General features: G+C 49.4%; 2 protein-coding genes across 2 annotated transcripts in view; both read right to left on the bottom strand.

Annotated features, from left to right (window-relative positions):
* Positions 1-433: 433 nt before the first annotated feature.
* On the bottom strand, positions 434-21,793 carry IL22RA1 (interleukin 22 receptor subunit alpha 1). The gene is made up of 7 exons (XM_017886569.1): positions 21,554-21,793; positions 16,999-17,131; positions 15,576-15,754; positions 12,660-12,835; positions 8,687-8,825; positions 3,902-4,023; positions 434-2,361 (listed from the first exon to the last, which is right to left on the bottom strand). The coding sequence occupies exons 1-7, from the start codon at positions 21,594-21,596 to the stop codon at positions 1,453-1,455; spliced, it is 1,701 nt and encodes a 566-aa protein (XP_017742058.1). The 5' UTR covers positions 21,597-21,793; the 3' UTR covers positions 434-1,452.
* Positions 17,063-23,953, bottom strand: part of IFNLR1 (interferon lambda receptor 1) — a 55,479-nt gene continuing 48,588 nt past the window's right edge. The window contains exon 8 of the mRNA XM_017886571.1: positions 17,063-17,131. The gene's annotated coding sequence lies outside the window, so the exon portion shown is untranslated. The remainder of the gene's footprint in view (positions 17,132-23,953) is intronic.

Here is a 23,953-nt window from a genome sequence, read left to right as displayed (position 1 = left end):
GCTCCAACTCCGTCACAGCCTCAATAGTGGGATCTCGGGTGGTTCCCCTCTCCCTCTGGGCTTTGGCTTCCTCATGGTAGGGGTTGCCTGAGATGCAGTGATACAGAGGGTATGACAGCAGTCTGTGCAACAGTGCCTCTGTCGGGGGTCAGGGAGGCCGGATGGACAGAGGCCATCTGAGATCACCCCTGCCACCCCCAATGGATTCTGCCTACGATCTCAGGGAGAAGGTTTCACATCATTTGTCTCTGAACTCTGTCTATAGGAGGAACTCCTGCAGTCCCTCCTCTTTCCCACCCCAGACCCTGTCCTGAGGAAATCCAGGTCATTTAAGCCCATGAGAAAATGCCAGGTGTGTCTGAAGCCAATCCGAATTGGGGGAGGGGTCACTCCTTGTGTGATGTAGTTTTTTTTAAAAAAAAATCACAACAGGAAATAGCTACCGTTTATTGGGCACTGCCCATGTATCAGGCACTATTAAGCACTTTAAAGACATGACTTAATTTCATCTTCACCACAACCCTATGAGGTAGGTGTTATGAGGCCCATGTTACAGATGAGGAAACCGAGGTTCTGGGCACTGATTCATTTGTTTGAAGTCACACAGCTTGTCAGTAGTGAGGCTGGAATTTGAGCCCAGATGGGCTGAACCCAAGGCAGAGTTTGCAAAGTTGTGACGTCAGTACAGTGTGTTACTGTACCTGTCCAGGGGCCACAGCCCTCACCTTCCTTTCAAACCCCATTCTCAGGATAGGGTCTGAAACTCCTGCCTGCAGAAAAGGCTTGCGTGTCTCCCTCCCTGGTGGACCTGCATTTCACTTCATTCTAGCAGAGGAATGAAGCTGAAATCGTGCAACATCAGGCAGTTGCCCCGGCTGGGAATGAGCTCCAGGCCACACCCCTCCCTAGAGTCTTGCCGTCCTGCCGACCCTGGCCTTGGCAGAAGTGCAGGTTGTTCTGGTTCTGCCCAGCCTCCCACAGGATGTTCTTTTCCAGGCTCTCTTCTCACCTTTGAGCAATGACAGAAGAGGCAGGGGCCTCATGCTCTGTTGAGCTAGATTGTGAAACTGGCCAGGAATGGGGCAAGGAGAGGCAAATTGCCCGAGCACTTTGAATCCAGGGTGTTAGGAGGCGGGGCTCTGGATCTCAGGGGTTTCCCTGCATTTCCTCCTTGCACTGTCATTTCTGCCTTGCAGGTCTCAGCAAGCACGCGCTTGTCTACACAGGCTGCTCCCCAGAGCTCCTCTGCAGCGGTCCTTATCATGCTGCTTTGCTTCGGTGGGGAGCGCACCCATGGCAGGGGCCCTGCGTGCCACTCCCTCTGCTTCTCTCAAGGGCACCCGTCTGAGGCTGGACCGCAGAGTGTGCGGCATGGGCAGGCATGGGATTGACAGCCAAGGATGTGACACTGGGTAGGGACAGGGAGGAAGCCCCAAGCCTTTCCCATTCCCCTCAGGACTCCCACTGTACGGTCAGGGCCAGGCCTCTGAAAAGAGAATCCAGCTCTGTGGGCGGCTCCAGGTCTGAGGTCTCAGGGGCTAGGCTCTTGGCTTCATCCTTGGGACACACAAGAGACTCCAGCAGGCCCCAGGGACTTGGACTCTGGTCCGAAGGGGAGCACGGGCGGGAAGGGGGATGCAAAGGCAGGGACATGGGGTGGCCCTCGATCTGGACTGAGGAGAGGAGGGGGAGCTGGCTCTTTAGGTACTGTGGTGTCCCCTCCCCCCCACAGTCTAGCACATTCAGGTCAGATGTTCTGTCTGTGCAAACTCCCAGAGGCTGGTGCAATGATTTTGCTTCTTGGGATTCCTCCATAGAAAGGCCACCTGACATGCAGCTTCCAGCCGGTGGCTCTTTCTGAAGCTGACCTTTAGGCCTAAGGTGTTTAGGACTAGAAAGTGTCACAGTGGGGGAGTCTTTGCCAGAACCTTCCACGCATACCCCATAGGAGGGAGGCCAGCTGTCTGGAGTTGCCTGAGGGGCATAGGAGGGAGGCTGGACCTTAGAGATGGCCTGTGGGGTGTAGAATGGGAGTTGAGCTTCGGGGGTCACCTGAGGTGCATAGGATGGGGGCCCGACCTCAGGGGCAGCATTTGGAGCATAGGACAGTGGGGAGAGGATCTGGGTAGGTGGCACGTTGGCGGGCTGGAGGATGGAGATGTCCGGCTGCCCTAAGTAGGTGATCTCGGACAGGCTGTGCCGCTGTGGAGGTCCTGCGGGCTCCCTGGGTCCGGACACCCTGATCTGGGAGTACTGGACAGGCTGGGCCAGACTGCTGGGGCCGCTGAGGTCAAAGACAGGGATCAGGACATGCTCCTGGATGAAGCGCAGCGGCTGGAAAGTCAGGACTCGCTGGATGTTCTGTGCAGGGACGACAACAGTCACCCCCCTGTGGTTAGGGTATGTCCCAAGCTCCCTGCTGGTGATGTGGGTGGGTGAGGTCCTCCATAGGGAGGCATCTGGGAGCTTTTTCAAGATGCGTCTGTCCCATATCCCCATCTGCTTCCCAGAGACTCCTCTAGGTGCAAGCGCCTCCCTGAAGGGACGGGATCTCTCAGCTCTTTGGTTCTGAAGTTTCGGTTATCTCAGGGAGAGAGATCTAGGCTCTGGTTCCTCCAGGAGGCGGATAATCCAGGGAGTAGATGACCAGGAATTGGGGTTGCCTTGGGCATGCTCTGGAGGTGTTGGCTCACATTGCTTCTTGGCCCACGGGTCCCTGAGGGCCTAATACAGGGTCAGGGTGTGAAAGGAAGGAACCAGAAGAGACTGGGAGAGCTTTACAGAAAATGCTTCATCTGGACTTGCACATGCAGCAAAACTCCCTCAGAGCTCCTCTGTCCCTCCGATGGGCAAGAGCAGGCTCCGGGTGCCCCAGGTGGCTCAGCTCATGGCTTCTGCAGTGGGCCTTGCTGCTCTAGCAGAGGCGGCACTGGCATCAGGTGGGGGCTGCTGATGTGATTTGTGTGACTGGTGTAGGGCTTTCCATTTTATTGTATTTTTTAGGGGAGGGGGTGGGTTCTGGTCTTCACTTGCTAGACAAATTCTAAAAGAGCTGCAACAAAGGGCTTTCCACTTAACAATTAGTTTTGCCATTTAAAATTTTTCTGTTTAAAATGGCCGGGCGCAGTGGCTCACGCCTGTAATCCGAGCACTGTGGGAGGCTGAGGCAGGCAGATCACCTGAAGTCAGGAGTTCAAGACCAGCCTGACCAACATGGTGAAACCCTGTCTCTACTAAAAATACAAAAATTAGCCGGGTGTGGTGGTGTGTGCCTGTAATCCAAGCTACTTGGGGGGCTGAGGCAGGAGAATCACTTGAACTCGGGAGGCAGAGGCTGTGGTGAGACGAGATCATGCCAGCCTGGGTGACAGAGTGAGACTCCATCTCAAAAAAAAAAAAAAAAAAAAAAAAAAAAATCTGTTTAAAAAACAGAATATTTGAAAAGTGGGAGATTTCACAACATAATCTGAAACTCTGGCTTCTCTTGAAAAACATGAAGATCAGGCAGTGCTGGGCCTGCATTCCCACGTGGTAGTGCCTGGCTGCCCATTTAGACAGGGCATGAGTGCCACGGCTCTCCTGGTACCCACCATTCCTTCCTCGTTGCCTTGCTGCTCACTCAGGTCCCACACTACCCTCCTGGTACTGGACACTTCCAAGCCATGTGGGTTTTTTATTCCGTGTCCACTATTCCTGATCACCCGCCCCTCTTTGATGCGTCCTGAGACCCGCTGGGCCACACATCTGTTGACTTTAGGAGGGACTGTGAGCTCCATGAAGGGAGAGAGCAGGCCCATATCCCACTTTGTCTGTGGATCCCTGCATTTTGGGGAGAACTGGGGACCCCAGAGCCCAGGCCCTCCCCTGGACCTCTCCCTCCCGCCCCAGGGGGATGGCTCACCAGGGAGTTGGGAGGTGCAGGCGGCTTGGTGACATATCTGTAGCTCAGGTAGCAGAGCACTGCGACGAGGAAGCCCATGGAGAACAGGAAGGCTCCGGAGAAGGAGTAGGTCCACGTCCGGTCTGGGAAACCAAAGAGGCCAGAGAAGGAAGCATGAGGCTGGGTTCTGCCGGGGGCTGGTTGGGTGTGGTCCCACATGTGGATGCTGCAAATCCTCTCTGACTGGGCTGGCGAAGCCTCTCTTACCCTCAGAATGCAAGATCACAAATGGAAGTCCATAGACTGTACATCTAAATAGTCAGAATTTACAAATTATATTTTTACACTGTTAAATAACATGTTCTATGTTTCCACATTGACAAAAAGACTTTTCACAACCACCTGGGATGCCACGTTTTAATTCAGAGTTCTTGGACTTCTCTAGGTACTGTGCTGCAGTGGGGAGGAACAGGGAAAGCCCGCAGCGCACTGCAGGCACCCAGCCCAGCCCAGCCCAGCTCCATCCCACACTGCCAGGGCCCTCACGCACATGTGCATAGATGCTCCAGCCCTCATGGTCGAGCTCATCCACGACCCCCACAAATAGCCACCTGTTGGTCATCCTTTGGGCCAAGGGTCTGCATTATGCGTCAGCAGTGTCTGCCCTCATGAGGAAGGACCCCCGAAGGAGGACTGCCTAGACAGATCGCAGGCTCCAGGCCACATGTACAGAGTCTCAGGGTCCCAGGTACTTACAATGTGATCTAGAAAGGAGGTCACAGGATCCAGATGGACCTGTCCCCTTTGTTGTATGGAGTCTTCATCTTGCAAGGAGGGGAATGGCCAGGGCAGGACCAAAGAAGGCCTTCTAAAGTGCTGGGTACAGGGAAGGGCCCCTCTTGCTTGAGTCTAAGGGCAGTCCTGCCTCCCTCGTACGGTAGAGGCAGAAGGAGGGGAGAAGTGAAAACAGGGAGGCCTGTCCTCTCCACCTCCCTACCAAGGAAAGGGGCTGGACATCAGGGAAGATCTTGGTCAAGAAGGGAGCCTGGGAAGGCACTGTCCTGTCTAAAATGGAGGGGAGAGGGATGACTAGGGCTCTAGTACCCGAGCCTCTCCCTGTGTTCCAGCATCTTTGGGATGGGTGCAGCCGGTTCCAGGCAGGACACACTTCCTGTCACCAGTCCACATGGGACTTGTGAAGGACTTAGGGAGGAAGAGGTTGTTGGAGTTTTTGGTAAAACTGACAGTTTGCAACAGAGGGAAGGTGACTCGGAGAGTCAAGACCCCTGCAGTCCAGGGGCCTGCTAATCACCCTTCCTCTCTTCCTGGCCGCTGTGAGGCCTCAGCTTGGAGAGTTAATCAATAGCTCCAATGATCTCGATGATCACTGTGAACCCCGGGAACTGCTGGAGCCTCTACTTCTAGCCCACTCCTCGATCCTCCCCTAGCCCACGAGCTTGGGCCTCTCTGGGTCAGCTTCCCACTTCAATGAGACCCTGTCTCCTGTCACATGTTACCCCCATCTCTACTCCAGGAAAAAGACACGACCCGAATGTCTATAACATTCCAGGACAGGATAGGGACATGGAATGGTCTCTGGTTTGACATATTTCCATTTCACACTGTATGTATTTGGTACATTGCCATTTCACCCATAGGGAGGCTGGATGGAAAAATAAAAACACCACCAGCCTGAGAGTAAGGAATACAGAGTGTTAGAGGCCTGGCTTTGCCACAGATATGCTGAGCATCCTTCCTGCTGCACGACCCTCTCTGGTTTACCCTTTAATAATAACAGTAGCAGCGGTGGTTGAACTCCTACTACGGGCCATGATCTATATGATCGTGTAGAGCTGGGTGCTCTACCTATGTATCTCATTGCATCATCAAAACACAACACAGAGGGATAGGGATGCTCCCTTCCTACAGATAACAAAGCTGAGTCCCAGAGAGGTTAAGTGACCTGACCAAGGCCACAGAGCTACTCAGTGGAGTTACATGTGTAACTCTAAAACTCATCCTCCCTGCCACTCTGCAATGAAGCCTCAGTTTCCTCATCTGTAAGATTAGGATATGAGGTGAGATGGCCCTTAGAGCCTTTTCCATCATCAAGATGCTGGGACAGTGCTCTGTGACACTCCCTGTTTATCTGCGGAGGGGTAGGTAAAAGGGATTCTGGGGGTAATGCAGACATCAGGATACACGGTCAAGGGCAGGATGCATCACTCTGAAATGGAAGTAGGAGGAAGAAGTGTGCAGTACAGGGGGCTCACTGTAAACAAAATTGCAAAGTGGTGGGTAGAGCCCAGCCTTCAGAACCAGATGAATCAACCAGGTTACCCGAGCAGCTGTGTGGTCATGGGCAAGTTGCTTAACCTCTCTGAGCCAGAGTTCCTCCTCTGTAAAATGAGGATGATGCTACCCAACTTGCAGGATTGTTCTAAAGATTAAATAATATACGTTACATGTGATAATGAAGATTAAATAATATATGTAAAGCATTTGGCACAACTATTTGCTTGGCAATATAGTAGAATCTAATAAATGTAGGAATTGTTTTAAATATATTTTTAAGAATAAGGTGCCTTCTGTATGTTAGCAAGAAGTAGCCACCAAGAAGTGTGATTTATTTAAAAGTAGCTACAGTCTTAGGAAAAAAAAATGGTATCCCATTATGGGCAAGACCATGTAAGGGCAAGGCACCAGAAGGCTGTTGTGGATAAGGGTGGAGTGGTCTTCACATTGTCAAAAAACTGGTGGGCCAGGAGCAGGTGAGATTTGTCTAGGACAGTCCGGGGAAGGGGTTCATGAATCATACAAATGCTCCCAGCTTAGTCCCAGAATGTGAGTTTCCTTTTCTAGTCCTCCTCTCACCAAATTCTATTCTGAGCTCGCTAGCAGCCATTGCCCCAGGAAGGGCATGCCCCATGCAAGTGGCCAGTGTTGGCTGTTCCATCAGACACAGCTCCCCTGCCAATTGGTGCACTGGGATTCGGGTGGAGAAATCAGTCTCTTGTGGGCTCTTTGGAAAACTGATGACTTTCCAAACAAACCTGAGGACCAGAGCTTCATTTCCTAGGGCCCAGCTCTGGCAGCTGCCTGGCCTCGGATTATCGCCTCAGCCCAGGCATCAGCATCCTTATTTGTCAGATGAGGGATCAGGCTCCCAGAGGCTGAGTGACTCCCCCAGGCACGTGGTTGGCTGACATCTGACTGATGCTGTGCCTTCTCATTCCTCATGCGGCACTTCTCTTTCCACTGTGCCACACGCAATGTCCAGCTCGCAAACTCAACTCTACTCTGATTGTTGGCATGGTTGGAACTGAAATCACTTACTGACATCATGAATCTGAACATGAGGATAAAGTGGAGACTGTTTTACCAAATCTACCTCATCCACTGCCATCGCCTTCATCCTCTAAACCTGCAGCTCTGAGCAATACATTTCCATCTGTCTATGAAAAGAAACACCAATAAAAACATCATGATGCTTGTGATGAGCATCAGGTTTCAATGTGCTAGAGGAAGGGACCATCTCACTGAGCAGATGATTCAAAACTATATCTAGGCCGGGCGCGATGACGGCTGCCTGTAATCCCAGCATTTTGGGAGGCTAAGGTGGGTGGATCACTTGAGGCCAGGAGATCAAGACCAGCCTGAGCAACAGGGTGAAACCCTGTCTCTACTAAAAATACAAAAAAAAAAAAAAAAAAATTATCCAGGAGCGGTGGCACACACCTGTAATTCCAGCGACTTGGAAGGTTGAGGTGGGAGAATTGCTTGAAATCGGGAAGCAGAGGTTGCAGTGAGCTGAGACTGTGCTATTACACTCCAGCCTGAGTGACAGAGAGAGACTCTGTCTCAAAAACAAAACACAAAATAAACTACAAAAAACGCAACCGTATCTATAGTAGCTCTGTGGTAAGAGCATGGCCTCTAGAATTAGGCCTCATTCCATCCCTCAGCACCTGTGTGACCCTAGGCAAGTTATTATTTTTTTTTTTTTTTGAGACAGGGTCTCGCTCTGTCATCCAGGCTGGAGTGCAGTGGTGCAAACATAGCTCTTTGCAGCTTCAACCTCCTGGGTTCAAGTGATCCTTCTGCCTCAAACTCCTGTGTAGCTGGGACCACAGAGGCATGCCACCATACATAGCTAAGTTTTTGAGTTGTTTGTGGAGATGGGGTTTTGCTATGTTGCCCAGGCTGGTCTTAGACTTCTAGGCTCAAGTGATCCTCCTGCCTTGGCCTCCCAAAGTGTTTGGTTTACAGGTGCCTGGCCATGGGCAAATGACTTAACGACTCTGAACCTCAGGTTCTTCGTCTGGAAAATGAGGATGAAAATAATACCTATGTCATAGACTGTTCATGAGGCTTGCCCTTGGTTGTGCCTGGTCCCTGGTTAGCACTGCAGAAACACTAGTTATCATGATACCATTATTGTTATTTGACTTTGGGAGATATTGAGAGATCTTTTTATCTTCTCTGCTTCCCCCACTGCAGATTTTCCCTCCAGTATATCTCACCTGGGTTAATATTAAGGTGAGTTTGCTTTGCCAAGGTACATACAAGGCCTGTCAGAGGGGAAATCCAGACATAGGCTGGAGGGTGAGAATCAAACATTTGCTTTGATAACTCATCAGCCAACTCTTTTATGGATAAACAAAGATTGACTTCAATAACACACTGATAACCCTTCCATGGTTTTTTAGAGTGTTGCCAAGTCTCACCTTGGTTACAGGGAGGAAAGAGGAGAGTCAAGACTTGAATCCAGGAGCCCTACCCCACTCTGGTTTCAGCTGAACTCACCTGGCAGTGTCCTCACTCGGCACATGTAGGGGGCACTCTCCTTGGACCAGGTGGGAACACAAATCATGATGGTGCCAAGGAACTCTGTGTCAGGGGTCAGTCCGAAGAACTCATATTCTCTTTGCTTCCCTCCAAGGTGCTGAAATGGATAGAGAACGTGATTCATGTTACACACCAGTCTCCACATGGAGCCCAAGGAAGCTTCCTCGCTCCTCCTCCTGGATTCTGGTTTGGTGCTGATGGGTCTGTCTTCAGTCTCTGTTTCCATTCCCCTCCCTTCTGCTTTATCCCCAAATCCAATCAGTGTCCAAGCACATGTGTCTTTCACTTGCAATAGTGTCTGGCCCATAGGCAGTCGTTATACACACTAGTGGCTACCATTATGACCTCCACCACGCTCCCACCCTCCTACCATCCCTCCTTCTTCCAATTCTTCTTGTCCTTCACCTTTTCTTTGTTAAACGTTGAAAACTCTTTGAACACCCATTCCTTTCTTTCTTTCCTCATTGCTTCTGCCTTAATTGGGCCTCAAGCCTTCAGCCTGGACTCTAGCAGTAGCCTTTTTCATGGTCATCCATCTCTGGGTTTGCCCCTGTTCACTTCCATATTCATCCTGGTGTTATAGGGATCTTTCTAAAAGATAATCTCATTATAATGCTCTTTTGTTCAAAAGCCTTTGATGGCCTCACCTATATTTACAGAATAGAGTCCTGGTCCCTGGCTTCCAGTCCAGACTCATTTGTCTCTGCAGCCCACCTGGCTCTGCAGGCTCATCAATGCTGGATACTCGCCACTCAGGTAAACACCTACCTTGCATAGGAAAGCCCTTGTTTCTTCGCATCTGCCAGTCCTTCTGCTGGACCTGTGTTTTGATTCTCGTTCTTCTGTGTATCTGTCACCTTTTTGACCCTGAACTCCTCTCCCATGGCTGCCACATGTCATCCTGCCTGGCTCTGCTCCTACCTTTCTGATTGGTCTTTCACTGGTTTTAGCCCCTCAGTGTTGTTCTGCAAGATTTGCTCTTCAACCATTTCCTTCTCTCTCATGTACTCTCCAGCCACTTAGTGATCTTATCTGAACCCATGGCTGCTGTGAGCACCGATGTGTGGATAACTCCCAAACTTATCTCAGGAAGAGCTGTAGCGTTTCTATGGGCTCTGCCAGCTCCCTGCTGGATGTACCATGTGAGCATCTCTAAGTCAACATGTCCAAACATGCTGCCCTCCTCTCTCTGGGGCCGGCCCCATCCCAAACCCCAAACCCAAATCTGTTTTTGATTCTCTAATTTTGGTAATAGCATCACTCTTCTTCTAATCTCCAGGGCCTAAACCTTGAAGCCATTTTGGACAAATCACCTCTCATATCTTGGGTATCGACTTGCCCTTAAAGGATCCAGACACCTTCCTTTAAAGGGCCAAAACCTGTGATCTCGGGAGTTCAAAAACTGAGAATTTTCTTCTTTGGCTCTTTGTATTTCAGCTCTGCCTTCTCTTTTTCAGGCACATGGAGGCCAAGGTTGAGGGTAAATTATTGTTTTCTTTTGTGTATGTTTCTGGGGTGATGGTGACAGTGAGTGAAGAAGCTACATAAATAAATTTTTTTTTTTTTTTTTTTTTTTTGAGATGGAGTCTCCGCTCTGTCGCCAGCTGGAGTGCAGTGGCCGGATCTCAGCTCACTGCAAGGCTCCGCTTCCCAGGTTCACCATTCTCCTGGCTCAGCCTCCCGAGGTAGCTGGGACTACAGGTGCCCACCACCTCGCCCGGTAGTTTTTTGTAAGTTTTTAGTAGAGACAGGGTTTACGGTGCTTAGCCAGGATGGTCCTTGATCTCACTGACCTCGTGATCCGCCCGTCTCGCTCCAAAGTGCTGGATACAGGCTTTGAGCCACCGCACCCGGCCTCATAAATAAATTTTTTAACTTATTGTTTTGTAGAACTTATGTGGTTGAAACTGGACACATTACATATCATGAGACACAACTCCAGGAGAGTTATAAAGGCCCTGATTCCCCTTCCCCAAGTTTTTGACGATCTCCATCCTGGTTCAGGCCCTCATTTCCAACCTATACCGTTATAATAATCTTCTGACTTCCTACCCTGTTATCTCTTCCATTTCCACATTTGATCTTTCTTCATTCTAATCCACATAATTTATAGTTTATATTGGACCAAACATCCCCAAAATAACAACTATAGCTTCTGAGCAAAATGAAAAACAACTACTTACAGGCATTAGAAAGAAAATAAAAGTGGGCACATATTGGAGAAAGGATAACTGGCAATGGATACATTTCCAATTTTTACTGTCTTTTAGCCTGAAGGTAGACCCCAGTCTACACTTTGTGGGATGGTTAAACCTAGATAGAAACCCTGTATTCTCACTGTCTTGAATACCCAAAAGGCAGGGCTTGGAATAATCACAGCAGCTGGAAAATGAGAGGAGAAACCACAGACAGGAGAGAACGTAGATGAGGCCCAAACTCTGTGCATAAACTCTGCTCAAATCCCTGACTGACCCTTAAAGTAGGCATGAATGGGGTAGACTCCAAGCAGTACAGGTAAAGTTAAAAAAAAAAAAAAAGAAAGAAATTTCAGAGATTGGAGTTCAGCCAAATTAATTGCCTGCTAAAACCAGATGAAACCAAACCAATACTCTTTGGAGGAATATAACAGAATCTACAGTAATTTCAACATAATGCCCAGGATACATTTAAAAATTTTAGACATACAAAGAAAGAATATGTGACCCATATTCAAGAGAAAAGACAACAATGACTGACCCTGATGACAGAAATGTTGAATTAGCAGACAATGATTTTATTTTATTTTATTTTATTTTATCTGAGACAGAGTCTCACTCTGTCACCCAGGTTGGAGTGCAGTGGTGCAATCTCAGCTCACTGCAACCTCTGCCTCCCAGGTTGAAATGATTCTCCTGCCTCAGCTTCCTGAGTAGCTGGGGACAGGCACCTGCCACCATGCCTGGCTAATTTTTGTATTTTTAGTAGAGATGGGGTTTCACCATGTTGGCCAGGCTGGTACTGACTTCCAAAAAGCCAATACCAATTTCTGTGGCATGCCAGGTAATATATGAATATTAATGACATAATATGCATATTATACATATTAGGCTTTCTGGAAGCCAGTACCGGTTTCTGCAGCATGCCAGGTAATATATGCATATTATGTCATTTTTGGCTTCCCAAAAGTTTTCTGGAAGCCTTACAAATCTTGCTGCACTGACATCCTACCCCACTTCCCAATACTCATATTTTTCTCTACCTATAGCTATTTGAATTCTTGTTTTAACTCCCTCTTCGCTCCCTAGATTATAAGCTCCCTGCATGCAGAAACCATAAAGTAGGAAATAAATATTCATTTAACTGAATTGTGGTTTGGTGGCATATGCTGAGGGTAGGGGGTACCAAATATTTTCTGAATATGAAAAGAAATAATTCATATATTATTTGAGAATTTATGCCCTTGCCTTCCACCTCTTATTATTACTCATCCTTCCACATTGCCTGTATATAGTTCCTGCAAATAGTGGAGAACTACTGCAGCAGTAGAAATTGATTCTAGCATTTTCTAATGTGAACATCTGAAGATATGAATAGAGGTTGTTCCCCAGGATGTGAGAAGGTGTTAAACAAAAAAACCATGTAAATATTATGCAAAAAAAGCAGTTTCTCTGGTGAAATAAATTTGGGATAAGTTGTATTAAACAAATTGATAGTGGAGTATTGGTTCTGCAGGACTTGTCAGAGTTTTTAGCATGCTATTGTGTGTGTGACTCTATGAGAGAGGTTGTCATTTGTGATGTTTTCCAGGCTTCAAGGAGCCTCTCAAGGGACATGTTTTGGGAAATGCTAATTTACATAACGTGTACCCTTTTTTTCTTAAAGCAACTCAGATCTAATTGAGAGGGAAGAGGCTTCCTAGGCAGAGAAAGACCAGGGTGCAACATACACTTACCATTTGGTAGGTGTGGTTGACCTGGAGCTCTAAGTGGTAGAATAGGTCATGGAAGATGTCTTCCAGGGTTAGCCGGTGGCCGTCCCCTGCATGGATGGGCGTGGGGGTAGGATGAACAATCATCTGAATCGATCTCACTTTGGGGATACAGGTCACATCAGGTGGCTTGAGGGTAGCTGGGGATAGGGAGAGAGAAAAGAGAAAAGAGAAAAGAAAAAGTCAGAGTTGGTGGGTAGTGTCTGAGGCTACCCTGGACAGTGGAAAATGACTGTTCCCTCTCTCCTTCCACTCCAATGCCAGCTATGCTTCTGGAAGCATCGGCTAAACAAACAGTGAAAAGAGAAAAGTTTCTGCAAGCCCTGGTGTTTGGGTTTCAGGCTGGCAAAGGGATGACCAAAGGTGGATGAGAAGAACCCAGGGTGAGGGGCACCAGTCCTGTAGCTTGGTCATGCCTTTGGCTTGCCCCACACATCCCAGCCCCTGCATCCCCACCTTAAGTCATCCTGGAACACCCTTCTTCCCTCATCTATTGAGTATGACAGTTTTGGGGATGTCAATGACATCAACTACACATCCTAAAAAATGTTTGGGGCCTAATACTATTGATGCAGCCTCAAAGGTCAGGCTGAAGACTTCTGTCTCCCTCAAGATGGAATTTTCCAACTAACCAAATTACCTTTGCTGGTTTACAGACTCCTTTGAGAATGTGATGAATGCTGTGGGTCTTCTCCCCTCCAAAATGTACATATACAAAAATCTTGCATCCAACTTCAGGGATTCACGGACCTCACTTACCCTAAATCTAATTTGTAAAAATACCTCAATGATCCATTGGCCTCCAAGATTGAAAATATCTGAGTCAGAACAATGTTTACTTCAGTGCTGCCAATAAAATTGAAAAACTGAGCTATATGTCCTCAAAAAGGGAAATATGTAAGTAAATTAGAGTACCTCCCTAGAATGGATCATTTTGCACTGTGAAATATCATGTTGTGCAATATGTTTAATGATATGGGCAAATGTTCATGATACTAATATATGGGGAAAAAGAACCTAAGACAAAAAAGCAATGCCAGATTGCAAAGTAGATACAGCTGCTAGTAACTGCAGTTATGTTAGAATGTTAAGATTATTTTGGGTGACTTTTATTTTTCTTTGTATATGTCTATATTTCACAAATTTTCTACAATGAATGTGAATTCATTGAACAAGCCAGGTTAAAAAAACAATATTTTACTTAATTTTATTTTTTTATCTTCTTAAAAAGCTATGTGTGACTATAAAATCATCATCACATGATTATCTTGTGTGGGGAGTTTGGCAACTGTATTAGTCCATTCTCACACTACTAATAAAGACACACCTCAGACTGGGTAATTTATAAAGGAAAGAGGTTTAGTTGACTCACTGTTCCACATGGCTGGGGAGGCCTCAGGAAACTTACAATCAGGAAACTTACAGAACGGGAGGCAAACATGTTCTTCCTCACATGGTGGCAGGAAGGAAAATGAAAACTGAGCAAAGGGGGAAGCCCCTTATAAAACCATCAGATCTCATGAGAACTTACTGACTATTACGAGAATAGCATGGGGGAAACTGTTCCCATGATTCAGTTACCTCCTACTGGGTCGTTCCCACTAGACAGGATTATGAGAACTACAAATCAAGATGAGATTTGGGTGGGGACATAGCCAAACTGTATCAGCAACTGCTATCCACTCATTCATTCATTTACTGAATATTTTTTTTTTTTTTTTTTTTTTTTTTTTGAGACAGGATCTCATTGTGTCACCTAAGCTGGAGTGCAGTGGGGCAATCCCAGCTCACTGCAGTCTTGACCTCCTGCATTCAAGCTACCCTCCCACTTCAACCTCCTGAGTAGCTGAGACTACAAGTGTGTGCCACCACATCTGGCTAATTTTTAAATTTTTTGTAGAGATGAGGTCTCACTGTGTTCCCCAGGCTGGTCTTGAACTCCTAGGCTCAAGTGATCCTCTTGCCTCAGCCTCCCAAAGTGCTGGGATTATAAGTGTGAGCCACCGCGTCTGGCTATTGAGCATCTTCTGTGTGCCAGGCACTATGCTGAGGGCTGGGAATGCAGTGGATTCTGCTGCCCACACAGGGAGTTCTAGAGTTCACATTTTAGAGAGGGAGGCAGATGATAACATGTGTGAGCAAACAGTAATTACAGCGTGTGATCTGAGTGATGAAGACAATAAACCCTGTATTGCAATAGAGAATCACAGGTGGTGGCCTACTGAAATCAGGTCATCAGAGCTGGAGGTGGGGACACTGACTTAGGAGGTGATGTTGAAGCTAAGCCATGAGGACTATAAAAGAACCAGTCATGTGAAGAGCCCAGAAGTGCCCCCAGACAGTGGGAGCAGCAAGGACCCTGAGGCAGGGACTGTCAGAAGCTTGGCTGCTTGATGCATTGGGAAGACATGTTCAAGATGAGGACCAGGATAGGCAGGGCCTCACGGGCCGTGGCAAAGAGTTGGATCTTATTTTTAGAGTCATGAGAAGCTGCCAGACGGTTTTAAGCTGACAAGAGAAGGTGGGATTTATGTGTTGAGGAGATGCTCTATGGAGAATGGGCTGGAGGAGGTGGTAAAGAGGGCAGTTGGGGAAACAAGTTAGGTGGCCTTGACCTCAGTCGAGGGGCAAGATAAGTGTGGTCTGAACTAGGGAGGTTGGGGTGGAGGTGGAGAAAAATGAACAAACCTGCTAGGGACACACTGCAATTGGCGGGGCGGGGGCCTTCCCTAAAAGCCATATCCCCAGCTGCCCCCCTTCCCTTGCAGAGAGCCCCTTCTGGGCCCTCCACCCACTCCAGAGGGGAAGAGGCCATCCCATCCCGCAAACACCTGCGCTTTCCTCTCCCCTCCCCTGAAACCCACAGGGGCTCCAACTCACTGTGCTGCAGAGAGCTGAACCTGTCAGTCATCTTGGTGGCTGACCGGCCTCCCGTGCTGACAGCGGTGACCCTGGCATAGTAGAGCTCCGTGAGGTTGCCCGTCTCCACCGTCAGGTTGCAGGACTTTCGGGTGATCCGCTGACAGCCCTTCTTTGCCACCCAGTCCCTCTCTCCGTACCTGCGGGCCAGGAAGGGGCCAAGTCACAGTAGTGATGAAAAGGCCAGCACTAAGCCTGTGGCTTATTAATAATGCCAAGGAGATCTAATATTTACTTAGCACGTTCAGTGGCCCAGGCTCTTTATGCGAATGATCTCATTTTGTTCTCACAATGATTCTCTGAGGCATATGCATTCTTCTTTTTCTTTCTTTCTTCCTTTTTTTTTTTTTTTTTTCTTGAGACACGGCCTCGCTCTGTCACTCAGGCTGGAGTACAGTGGTGCAATCTTGGCTCACTGCAACTTCTACCTCTGGGGTTCAAGTGATTCTCCTGCCTCAGCCTCCCGAGTAGCTGGGATTACAGGAGTGCACCACCATGCCCGGCTAATTTTTGTATTTTAGTAGAGACAGTATGGCCACCCTGTTGGTCAGGCTGGTCTCGAACTCCTGACCTCAAGTGATCCACCTGCCTCAGCCTCCCAAAGTGCTGAGATTATAAGTGTGAGCCACGGTGCCCAGTCTATTCTCTTTATTTTTCAAATAAAGAAGATGAGGCTCGAAGAAGTAAATTGCCCACGTGTTTGAAGTGTGCATGTGGGGAGCCAGGATTTGAACCCAGCCAGTCTGAGTCCACATTCTGAGCTCGTCATCACCATAATCCTTTGATGTGGGCCCTGTTATCCCCATTTTACAGATGAGAGAAATGAGGCTCAGAGAGGGGGAAGTGACTTGCTACAGGGCAATGTGGCATGACCAGGAGTGGAAGCCACGTTTGAGGACTCCTGAGCCCAGGCCACCCCTCCTCACCTGCATGGGAGGCAGAGGAGTAGGAACAGGAGCGTGGGCTAGAGGGGCTGGGCACATCTTCAGCTGACCTGGTCTCACTAATAATAATAAAACAATTATTGGTAGCTTATAATTTTCCAGGCACAAGTGCTAATGACTTTATCTTGTTGAACCCACCCAACAACTCTGTGATGAAGGTGCTACCATCGTCCTCACTTTGTGGGTGGAGAAACTGAGGCTTCGCGAGGTCACCTAACTGCCCAAGGTTATACACGCAAGAGCTGGCATTTAAGTCCAGACAGCCTGACCCTATCACCTGTACTTCTTACCGTTATATTATTCTCCCTCCCCAAAAGAAACATAAAGGAGCAAAGCTTCATCTGGGAGGGATGGGAACATATGGAGAGGAGGGGAGTTCCTTGGAGAGGGGCTGGCTTCAGAGCACAGTCAAAGGAGGGGGAGTCAGGAGAGAAGCCTACGTCTTATACTCGATGCTGTAGACCGTGTCTGGGGTGCCCTCCGGCCCGCTGTCCCACGTCAGGATGTTTTCAAAGTTGTTGGACTGGAATTTCACGTGCTGGAGCAGATCTGAGGGGTCCTCAGGGGCGTGAGCTGCAGGAGGGAGGGAGGAGGGTGAGCAGGGGCTTTCCCAGGGTCACCCTGCCCATGTGTGGGCTCAGTCAGAGTCCTGTCCCATATAAATTTCATGCAAAGTGCCTTCGCTTTCAAGATGTCAGCCTGGTGGGGGGGGCAGGGAGACCCCAGCCCCCAGTCTTCTGCAAATGGGCCAGTGAGAGGGGATGCTTCCCACGCTGTTCTAACCAATCATCCACTCTCAGCCATTTTGCTTTGCATTGAGCTGTGATTCACATTCCATAAATGTCCCCACCTTATAGTGTTCAGTTCAATGGTTTCTTAGTATTTTCACAATGTTGTGCAATCATCACTACTATCTAATTCCAGAACATTTTCAGCACCCCAAAAAGACACTGCATGCCCATTAGCAGTCACTCCACCCATTAGCAGTCGCTTCTCATTCTTCTCCTCCCCTAACCCCTGACAACCACGAATCTACTTCCTGTGTCTGTGAATGTGCCTACTCTAGACTTTTTATATAAATAGAGCCTTGGCTGGCTTCTTCCACTTAGCATAATGTTTTCAAGTTTCACACTTATGGTAGCATGGATTAGTACTTTCTTTTCAGGGCTGAATAATATTCCATCGTGTGATATACCACATTTTGTTTATCCACACATCAGGATATTTGGGTTGTTTCTACTTTTTGGCTACCATGAATAATGCTGCTGTGAACACCGTGTTCATTTTTTTTAAGTGGACACATGTTTTCAGTTGTCTTGGATATATATCTAAGACTGGAATTTGGTAGGTTATATGGTAGCTCTATCTTTAACCTTTTGAAGAACTGTCAAACTATTTTCTAAAGTGGCTGCACCATCTTTCTTTTGTCTTTGAGACAGGGTCTTGCTCTGTCCCCCAGGTGGGAGTGCAGTGGCGCGATCATGACTCACTGCAGCCTCGACTTCCTGGGCTGAAGCAGTCCTCACACCTCAGCCTCCTGAGTAGCTGGGATGACAGCCGTGCACCACCACATCTGGCTAATTCATTTTAAAATTTTTTTGTAGTGATAGGGTCTTAAATATTGTCCAGGATGTTACAGCTGCATCATCTTACATTCCCACCAGCATTGTTCGAGGGGTTCAATTTCTCCATATCCCCATTAATGCTTGGTATTGTCTCTCACTCACCTTTTAACACAACCTGAAGTTGGTGTCCTCACCCTTATTTTAGAGATATGTAACTAAAATGTGTAAGGAGTAATTTGCCCCAAGTCGAAGCAATGGTGGAGGAGGCGCTTGTGAATTCCAGTCTCTCCGCTGGCTGAGCCAATCCCTGCCCTCACACCAGGCTGGCTTCTCGAAAGCAAAGACATCTTGCACGAAATTTGTAGGGGGCAGGACTCTTGACTGAGCCCACACATGGGCAGGGTGACCTTGGGAAAGCTGTTTAAGCAACGAGAACTTCAATTGCCTCATCTCTAAAATGGAAATAGTTTGATTTACCTAAAGACAAACAACAATGACAACAGCAGCCGCTGGCATTTGTGAAGTGCATGGCCTCTTTCAGGCAAGTCCCTTCCTTCATTAAATCCTCACGACAATGTGCCCCCATCACTATCCCCATTTGATGAATGAGGAAAACTGAGGCTCAGAGAGAGCTGTTGCCCAGCATCACAGTTAGGATGTGAAGAGCCTACAGTTTTCATCCCAGTGCCAGACTGGTTGTGGGACAGATAGAGCAGGGTGGCTTTAGTGTCTAATAGGCCCCTAGGTAAATGTGTTGAGTCCAAAGGGAGAAGACCTGGGAAGGGAAGACATTTGCTCTGTAGGGAGGGGGGCTGTCTTGTTCACCCGTTTATATGAGGGTGGGGGGCTTTAGGGACCTGAGCACCTGATAAAAGGATGAATTTAGGGAGGAGGAGAGAAGAGAGGAAGAGAAAAGCTGGCCCTTGAAGAGCCCACAGCCCTCTCTTCCAGGCTAGGTCTTTGTCCAGCCCACTTCTGCTTATGGTAAGGGAAGGGCAGTGAGGGTCTGAGCCTCAAGGAAGGGGCTGGGGAGGGGCTGCAGCCTCTGAAGCAATCTGCACTGTAAACCAAGAGTCCTTAACTTATAAAACCCTTCCCTCAGCCCAGCAGGGTTGGGCTGTTGACAGCAAGAGCCTGTGGGAAAATGGCGGCCCAAGCTGGCAGCTGGCTCCGAGCTCGGAGGCCCTGGCTGGCTGGCGTGGGAAATAAACAGGTGGAAAAATGTTGGGCAGCCCCAGCTGGGTCAAGGCCTTGCGGCCTGGGTGTGTGTCTTGGATATGTTTGTGCCTCTCCTTCCACAGAGACGACCATGACTGCCAGCGGGCCCAAGGTGTGAGGGAGCAGACAGTTACTGATGCCCCCACTCCAACTCTACACACAAGAGGGGTCCTCAGGCTTGGCAAGGACCGGTGGGGTCAGGGAAGGACGGCCCCACCCCGCTGCACATCCTCCTCGCTGCACAACCTCGAAGGCTGCCCTCCTCTCTGAATCTGGGTTCTGGCCTAGCAGCTGCAAAATGCCTTCAGGCTTCCTGGAGTCCCCAGAATGGGGCCTTAGGGATGGCGCGGGGAGGTCTACTGCCTCTACCCAAGCTGACGGCTGTGCCACGGAGCCTCAGGATGTAGCTGACATCTTGTTTGGATGTGAGGCTGGGTGGAACTGGGGTCAGCTCTGGAGGGAGGGGTCCTGGATTCAGGGCTGAGTCTAAAGTTGAGGAAACGAGTCCAGTCAAGGTCAGACCTGAACAGTGACTTCTGGTCGGGTGGTGGGTCAGGGCAGGAGGGTGAGGGTGGGATTTGAGAGGCCAGGCTCCATCAGGGCTTGGGGTAGAGTCTGCAGTGGGAATGGTTGCTGCTTGAGGTCAGTGTGCTGGGTGGGAAATAGAGGGGCCATCTGGGTTGCAAGGAGGCTGGTGGCTGAGGTGGGGGCATGTTGCCAAGGCACAGGACCCTGGGCTACATGGAGGTTGGCACCACTTGTCAGGAGGGAACTGCAGTTAGCTTCCTGAAGAGGGATAAGTGAATCTCGGCCCACCCTTCTCTTTTAGGGGTGTCAGGGACTAACAAGATCTCCCCCTCTTCTCCCGCCCTCCTTGCTCCTTTTCCTCCTCAAATCCATCATCTATTTCTCAGCCTGTGTTGCTTTGGCACCTCCAGGGTGAAAGTCTATATTGTGAAATCTGGGGAGACATGTGTTATGTGGAGCCTGGCAGCCTGGCGGATTTATAAAAGGCAATTTGTTTTTTCACATTCATGTGGAAAAACAATGTTCTGTCAACCAGCTGGGAAGCTCAGGAAAAATACACAAACAAGAAACAATTCCACACGCTCTGGAGTCAGCCTAAGATTGGGGGAGTGAGGGCCCGGGGTGTGCAGCGCAAGGGAACTGACCCTTGACAGTCTCCTAAGGGCTGTTTCCTGTGGGTCCTCCATCTCAAAGGGCTGGGAGCCGCTAGGATTTCCAACCAGTATGGCTGGGGGTCTAAAGGAACATGTCTTGGGGGCTCACATCTTCCTGGAACGCCCAGCCTGATGCTGAGAAGCAGACTGGAGCAGCACCACAGAGCTGGGAGCCCTGGGGACACAGGCAGCCTGGGTGAGACAGCGGCAGAGGGGGTGGGAAGCTCTGCCCCTTCGTGGGCCTCATCCTGCACTTGAGCAAAGAGGGCCTGGCTGAGGACACACCTGCTCACCATCCTCAATCAGGACTATGCTTTGACTTCCTAAGGAAGTTCCCTGAATTTCACGCAATGCATCAGGAGAGCAGAGACAGAGTCTAGGGTCTCATGTAATGTTCTGCATAATGAGCTCCCCCCCGACTTTATTGGCTTTGAACACTATGCCCTTAAGCCCTGTTTCCAAGTGGGTCCTGTGTCTTAAGACCTATTAATGTAGCGGACCTGCCCACTCTAGGAGAAAATGCTCTTTCAGATCTATGATAACAAAAGGGACCAAAGAGGCCCTGCAGGGGCATGGAGGGAGGCAACGGCAGAACTCAAGCTTCGTTTCCCCCATCCTTCCTCCGCCTCCCCTGTCAGGCCAGTGCCAGGTGAGAGGCAGAGGAAGGGATGGTACAACCTGTGCCAGCACCATTTGAGGGACCAAAGGATGTCTGCCTCCTCCAGGCCAATTCTCCATTCACTGAGGTGCAGCGATCCAGCACCCCCAGTTCAGACAGCTGGCTATATTCCCTGAGACCTGAGGGTCCTTTGGGTCCCTGGAAGAACCCAGGGTCTGAGGCACCTTCTCCTGCCCCCAGCAACCTAAGCTGGACATTTGCTTCTCCATGGACACCCGGCAGCCTGCTCAGCCCTAGCAGGGGAGAAACTGAAACTGGCCATGCTGGAGCTGGGGAGGGTGCTGGGGAGATGACCCTGATCATTGGCCCCTAGGATGGGGGAGATCTGACCACAGGGTGGATGGGCACTCACCGGCCAGGGATCCCACAGCCAGGATGGTCAGCAGCGTCCTCATTGGGGCTGGCACAGAGCGCTCCCTTGGCCTCTGCTCTGCCGTGCACAGAGGGAGGGCTGGGAGTCTTGGCGCCCTGGCAGCTGGCTCCACCCGGGCATGGGGCGGGGAGAAGGGGGTGGGTGGGACCCGAGCCGGTGAGGAGCAGGGGTACAAAGGTGCCCTGGCCCCGTGTGCTCTGGAATTCCAGGTTCTGGGAGGGATCTAAGGGAGTTCCCTTTCGACTTGCAGAAAACAGCAACAGTAACAGGCTGGCTTGTTTATCTGGTCTGGTGGCTGATTCATCCCAAGTGGTTTATTGAGGAGCTGAGGGGCAGAAAAGGCAAGAATAATCCACGATATGCAGCCTTATCAAAAAGCAATTTGGCGCTGTGGATCAAAAGCCTACACCACACGCCTATCTTTTGCTTTAATAATTTTATTCCTAGGGGATTTACCCTGATGAAAATAACTGGACAAGAGAGGGGAAAAAAGAAAAAAACAAAAAAGTCTCAGAATGTTTCTGGCAGCAAAGGAAAACCTGTGACTCCTTTGGTTTTCTGGCAGGAGGAGATGGAGAGCACCTGATGCTCCTCCTTGATCCTCCATATCAAGGCAGGTGCCGACTCTTGTGGTGGGCTTGGGAACAGCTCTGCCCTAGAGAGGCCGCTGGGGGCGAGGAAGCCCAGCCACTCTTACCTTGAGCCTTTGGGTCTAGGATCTGCAAAGGGTTAGAAAAATAATGGAACTCAAACTTCAGTGATTCTTTCTGCTGTGCTAGAGATGGGGCTGAACTTCATGAATGGGCCTTTGGTTCAGAACAATGAAGATTCAGGCTGCTCTCCCATCATTCTGCCACGTGGGACAGGATCTGAACATGAGCACCGTGTGAATGAACGAACAGGTGTTTAGGAAATGGTTTTCTCCTTCCTGCAGGGCCCCGGAGAAGGTTGAAGGGCCCTGGGGCCTGGACTTTGGTCAGGGTGGACACGATTGGAGGGTCCTGCCCCTGGGGAAAGTTTGCCTGGCCCCAGGCACACAACGGCAAGTGAAATTTTAGCAGGGATCCTGCCAAGGGGTTGGACGCGATGGGCTGTGATACCCCGGGATCCGTGTTTAAGTTTTTCTTTCCTGAATTGTAATTGTTTGTTATCAGCCCCGATGGCTAAAGTTTGTTTGACAAAACAACCAAATATAAGCTGTGCTTTGGAGGAATCAAGTAGGGCCCATGCCAGTCATTTCCTGAAATTGCAGGAAACTACATTTTCCAGACTCCTTTATCAACTGCTTTCTGGTAAGTTTAGCCCCTGGGGGAAGACTGCGGAGGCAGAGATCAGAGCATTTCTCCTCCTTGTTTTCTGCTTTGAGTGGCTTCTCCAGCAATGGCCGTATCTCCTCTGCAGCTCCCGCTACCTCTGGACAGTCATCAGCCAGGCAGTCCCCTATGTCTTTCTTGCTCCTGTCTGGAGGCCAGCTCCTGGCTCTGGCAACACCTTCTTCCCTCATCTTTCCCTTCAGTGGGTAGGTTGGCACGACTTCCTGCTGTGGGCAAATCTCTGAACTGTCTGTCCTCATTAGTGTCCCAGCTCCTCCATCCTCTGGGTGACGAGCTCCTTTACCTTAAAGTCCCTTGGTCTGAAAGACTGGAGAGGTTTCTGTGCTACTGAATGAACCATGATGGATGGAGGGTTTTTGATGACTTTGATGACAAGGCGGTGTGGGGAGGCTACAGCCAGAGAAACAGGTTACAAGGGACCCTTAGGGAGAAGAGCAGGCTTTGGACCCAGTGACTGACTGGGAGGACAAGAGGCAGCCCTGACAGGTCTGTGAAATATGAAAGTGTTCCTTGGGGCCGGAAGCACTGGAGGAAGGAACTTAACGGAGGAAATGGGCATCCTGTAGTTTCGAGGGTCTGTGGTTATGTAGGAATTAATGGGAATTACGTAGGAATTAGCCTGGATTGCTAAGGAACGTGGGAACACCCAGACTTCATTTCTAACAGTTTAAGGAAAAAATAGGTGGGGCGTGGCGGCTCACGCCTATAATCCCAGCACTTTGGGAGCCCAAGGTGGGTGGATCACCTGAGATTAGGAGTTCGAGACCAGCCTGGGCAACATGGCGAAACCCTGTCTCTACTAAAAATACAAAAATTAGCCGGGCATGGTGGTGGGCACCTGTAATCCCAGCTGCTCGGGAGGCTGAGGCAGGAGAATCGCTTGAGCCCAGGAGGCGGAGGTTGCAGTGAGCCGAGATTGCACTATTGCACTCCAGCCTGGGCGACAGGGCGAGACTCCACCTCAAAAAAAAAAAAAGGGAAAAAAAATGAAAACAACCTTCATGTCAGACAAAAGAAATTTGAACAAAAGAATAATGGTGGCCGG

This window comes from Rhinopithecus bieti, unplaced genomic scaffold (genome assembly GCF_001698545.2).
Source record: "Rhinopithecus bieti isolate Rb0 unplaced genomic scaffold, ASM169854v2 scaffold_14826, whole genome shotgun sequence".
Classification (NCBI taxonomy): domain Eukaryota; kingdom Metazoa; phylum Chordata; class Mammalia; order Primates; family Cercopithecidae; genus Rhinopithecus; species Rhinopithecus bieti.
This window is presented reverse-complemented; position numbering and strand designations above follow the sequence as displayed.